Source organism: Dendrobium catenatum, unplaced genomic scaffold, assembly GCF_001605985.2.
Source record: "Dendrobium catenatum unplaced genomic scaffold, ASM160598v2 fragScaff_scaffold_215, whole genome shotgun sequence".
Classification (NCBI taxonomy): domain Eukaryota; kingdom Viridiplantae; phylum Streptophyta; class Magnoliopsida; order Asparagales; family Orchidaceae; genus Dendrobium; species Dendrobium catenatum.
In genome coordinates, this window is record NW_021318677.1 from 39,060 (window position 1) to 43,507 (window position 4,448).

Sequence of the window (4,448 nt, forward strand, 5' to 3'; positions counted from 1 at the left end):
GCATCACAAATATGCTATCATACTTTATGTCTACATCCTATATTCACGAGAAAGAAGTTATGTAAAAGAAATGAATAATAAGTCTTATCGGGGTATTTTAAATGTTTTTAACTTTTACTTTGCATTCATTTTATTTTACATCAAACATGCAAACTTTTTATTTTACACTCATGTTGCATCCAATAAAAAAACTACTATATTGCTCACATTGAATTTTATCAAATTTTGAATGTAAAAAAATTTCATAAATATTTAGCTGCAAAAATGAGCCAATTTTTAATTGATTCACTTTTTAAGTTTCAACTCAAAATGACTTAGAATATATACTGATTGTTTTAAAATTAGTTCTTTGAAGTTGCTCAGCTTGAATTGATTTGATTTGAAGAACTCATCGAAGTCGAAGATGAAATTTACAGACTTAGCCCAATTTAAGACTTTTTTTGGTATCCGGTATAAAACAGATAGCAAACGGCAAATATCTAGGGTTAGGGTTTAAGTGAAGTAAGTGAATTAGGTAGGGGTCCGCAAGAGGTATTCGTCCGTTGTCTGTTGACTTCTTCGGAGATCTTTCATGGACGCTGCCTACTGGATGCGCCAGCCTCTTCAGCCATCCGCTGCTCCGCCGAAGCGACATCGCACTGAAATTGGTACCCTTGAAATCTTTCCCAAGCTTTTTCTCGTCCCTAGTTTTTACGCAGCCTTGTTGTAATACCCGAATTACTAGCTTTCCATGACAGTACTGTGTTAAGAATCTTAACTAGCGATTCACTCTCGGAAATCTCATCATACAAAGCATCAGATTGCTGTTTTTTCCTTATCTATTTATGCTGTAGATCGTGTAAATCGTAATAATAGGTGCTTTGGAGTATGGACCAATGTGCATTCTACCTCAATATCCCTCCTCATTGGAGCAGCGAACCCCTTCAACACTTTTTTCTACAAAATATTAAGTAAAAGCCAAAATTGGTATTTTGCATTTTGTAATGATTTTTTTGATGTACTTTAATAATATTTGACATCTCCAAATGTCTATGATTTTATAAATATAAAATACAATTATAGTTACAAGAAAGTCTCTTGCATGTTTGCATGCAAACTAGTTATGATCTGTCCATTTAGCACAGCTTAAAAGTATGTTGTAGCCTTCTGATGCATCTATCCATTGTTGCTTTGCTTTATGAACTAAGAAAATGTTATTCTCTTTGATAATCTAGTTATATCATCTATTTTAATCACTTATTTTAGTCATTATTTAAATCTTTTACTTTGCCAGAAAAATGTATTCTCTATGCATATATTTGATTCGCCATGCATATTTAGTTAATTCGTCTTCATTCTAAAGTAAATATGGCATAAGTTTATGAATGTCCGAGAAACCATTGCTCATAAGATAAGAGTATAATTGAGCGATTTTATATTTCTGCTAAATTTTTTGAATTATTAAGTATGTCAGAGCTATCGATCTGAATTCTTAACTATTGAATCTAACTAGATTTCAGAAGGAATTGCAAATTTCTTTTTATTTAAAGTTGTGGAAGTGGATATAGGTCTAGTTAAATGGATTGATAATATTGTCTTCCTTGAGCAGTTCATGTTTAATATTCTAATGCTTTGGTCTATGCTCAAGTTACAAATGATTCCTTTTCTTTTCTTTACAAGAGGTCCTTTGTCCATGTCGACTGGTAGCTGGAGTATTCAACTCCATATAATGGTTAAAATGTTATTCTTATCAGCTTGGAGTTTGCTTAGGATTCAAGTATTCAACTTCAGATTTGAATTTGAGTAATATATATAGTTGATCTCAATCAAACTATTAGCATGTGCTATTGTTTGCAATAGCTAAGAACTGTTCACAAATGCTTAAGTTAATGGTTAAACCAAAAGTTAGTATATCAACGCTAGGCTTCTTGCTCTTTCTTTTGATCTCTTTTGCTAGATTCCCTTCATTTGTCATCCTGACAAGTGCGGTAGATTTTCTTCCTTGGAGACTTCCTAAGCTTTGTTTTGTTGGACTGTTTAATTTGTTGATTATAATACATAAATAGTGTAGATACTTCATTCCCATAGCTATTATATTAGAATTAGCTGTCATGAAAATCAGCTAGCCAAATGACAAACATAATCATAAAGTTTTATTATATTTGATATTCATTGTTTTGGCATTCTTTTGATCTGGTTGCCTAAACTATATAAAGTAATAGGCATGCAGGTGATGTATGGCTTTGTTATTCTTCTAACATTTGCAAGTTATTCTATTTATCTATTAAGTTGTCATCTGTTGCATGATACTCTGTATTCTTCAACAGAAGTTGATTTGGCACCAAAGTAGATGGTTGAATTATTTATATGATGATTAAGTAAATTGTCATGTTAAGAGTCAATAGTCCGAAATGCATATGAAGACTAGGGAACCTTGGTGGAATTAAGGTTGTTTTACCTGGAGATTTCTTTTAAGACTGCTATGTTACATAAAAAAATTGTGTTTCATCGTGCATGCATTGGAGTGTGAAGCTAACTAGAATGACTATAAGACCTAGTTTTGCATATGTTTGGTGAACAGCACTTTGAGGCAGTTAAAAAAAAAGAACACTGTGAGGCAGTTGAAGATGATAACTCTTATTTGACTATGGATAACTTGTAATAATTCTTGCGCAAAATTGTTAAGAAATATATTGAAACCATGATTATCCAAAATTTCAAGTTGCAATGAGGTTCTTAAACCCATTGAGGTTATGTAGTTGTTTTAATCCAAGTTTTTCTATGCATGAACTGAATTTTTATGCATTTTGCTTTACATGTTGATGTCATTTGAGAGGAAAAGGAACTATTTTCTATGATAACTGTTGAAATCCAGCCGTTCATAGTACAAAGGATCCGACGGACACAAAGATCAATCAGTGGGATACTCTCATGGATTACGCCATAATGAGGGAACGAATTTAGGAAAGATTTTATTTTCTTATTTGTGTATTAAATCTGCAATTTATTATTTCCGCATTAGGATATCTTATATAGATCTATAAATAGGGAAGATTGTAATGATTAAGAACAAGCTTTTCCCTCTCAAATCCCGGCTTATAACATGGTATCAGAGCCCGGGGCATAAATCGCCGCTGATCCGCCGGACAAGACGAGCTACTCGATCGGAACTTCCGATTGGAAATTCTGATCCGAGAGGAAAACCGACGAAGGAGCGAAGGCAGTCGCTCGACCCGCCCCCTCTTCCAATCCAGAAACTCGATCTCGCAGGCCGAAGGAGCGAAGGCGGCCTGACGAAGCTTGGCGAACTGACGGAAGCCGAAGTCGCAATCGTGCCAGAGAGACGAGCTGAAGAGGCGACTCGTAACCTGATCCAAGCTTCCAATCCGACGGGAGGAGAGTCGAACAGCCACGAACTAGCCAAATAGGTGGAGCTCGTGTGCGGTTCTTCCTTCCCAGGCAAAGCGGAGCTTGTGTGCAGATCGCCGAAGGAGGAGAGTCCAACAGCCACGAGTGAGCCAAGTAGGCGAACCGTGAAGAAACAAAGCCACCCAATTTTTTTTTCTAGAGAAGCCGTCCCGTGCCCTATTATAATCTGAGCCTTTTTTTTTAAAGGCTAAGATCCGATTCGGTTTACTAAAACTGAGAGAAAAAAAATTATCGGCCTTTATTGCCGACAACAAAATCTGGCCTTCATTGCTATCTAAGATAGTCTTTATTACTATCATCATGTCAGAAATCAATTCCTCCCAAAGTATTGACCAAACGGAAGAGTCGATGGTGCACAAAGGGCGAGGTGACCTTCAAAGCATTCAACCTTCCTATCGTCTAAATGGGAAGAACTACCTGAAGTGGTCTCAATTTGTGAAGACCTACTTGAAGGGGAAAGGTAAAATACATCATCTCCTTGGAGGAGGACCAAAAGAAGGAGATCCCAAATTTGGGGCATGGGATGAAGCAGACTCTATGATTATGTCATGGATGTGGAATTCCATGACTCCAGAAATTAGTGACACATTTATGTTCCTTTCAACGGCAAAGGACATATGGGATGCTGCCAGACAAACCTACTCCAAAGCTCGTGACGCGGCCCAAATCTTTGAAGTTAAGGTCAAAGTTGGAAGCACAAAGCAGGGGAGTAAGACCGTGACAGAATATGCCACCATTCTACAAAATCTGTGGCAAGAACTTGATCACTATAGGTGCATTGAAACCAGATGTCCGGAGGATACTGCGATCCTAAAGAACTTCATTGAAAAAGATAGAGTTTATGATTTTCTTGCAGGACTTAATGCAGAATTTGACCAAGTTAGAGTTCAAATCCACGGCAAAGAAGAGACACCATCACTCAACGAAACCATTTCTCTCATTCGCGCAGAAGAAAGTCGACGAGGAGTAATGTTAGAACCAAAGACAGTTGAAAGCTCAGCAATGGTGATGAACAAAGAATCGTCATGGAAGGAGAAGGG

The 4,448-nt window shown here is 36.6% G+C and overlaps 1 protein-coding gene across 1 annotated transcript in view; it reads left to right on the top strand.

The window, feature by feature from the left end:
• Positions 1 to 393: 393 nt before the first annotated feature.
• The window catches only part of LOC110105747 (RNA-binding protein 2), a 15,982-nt gene continuing 11,927 nt past the window's right edge, over positions 394 to 4,448 (top strand). Inside the window, exon 1 of the mRNA XM_020835358.2 lies at positions 394 to 647. Within this exon, the coding sequence (XP_020691017.1) occupies positions 572 to 647 (76 nt within the window). The 5' untranslated portion in view covers positions 394 to 571. The remainder of the gene's footprint in view (positions 648 to 4,448) is intronic.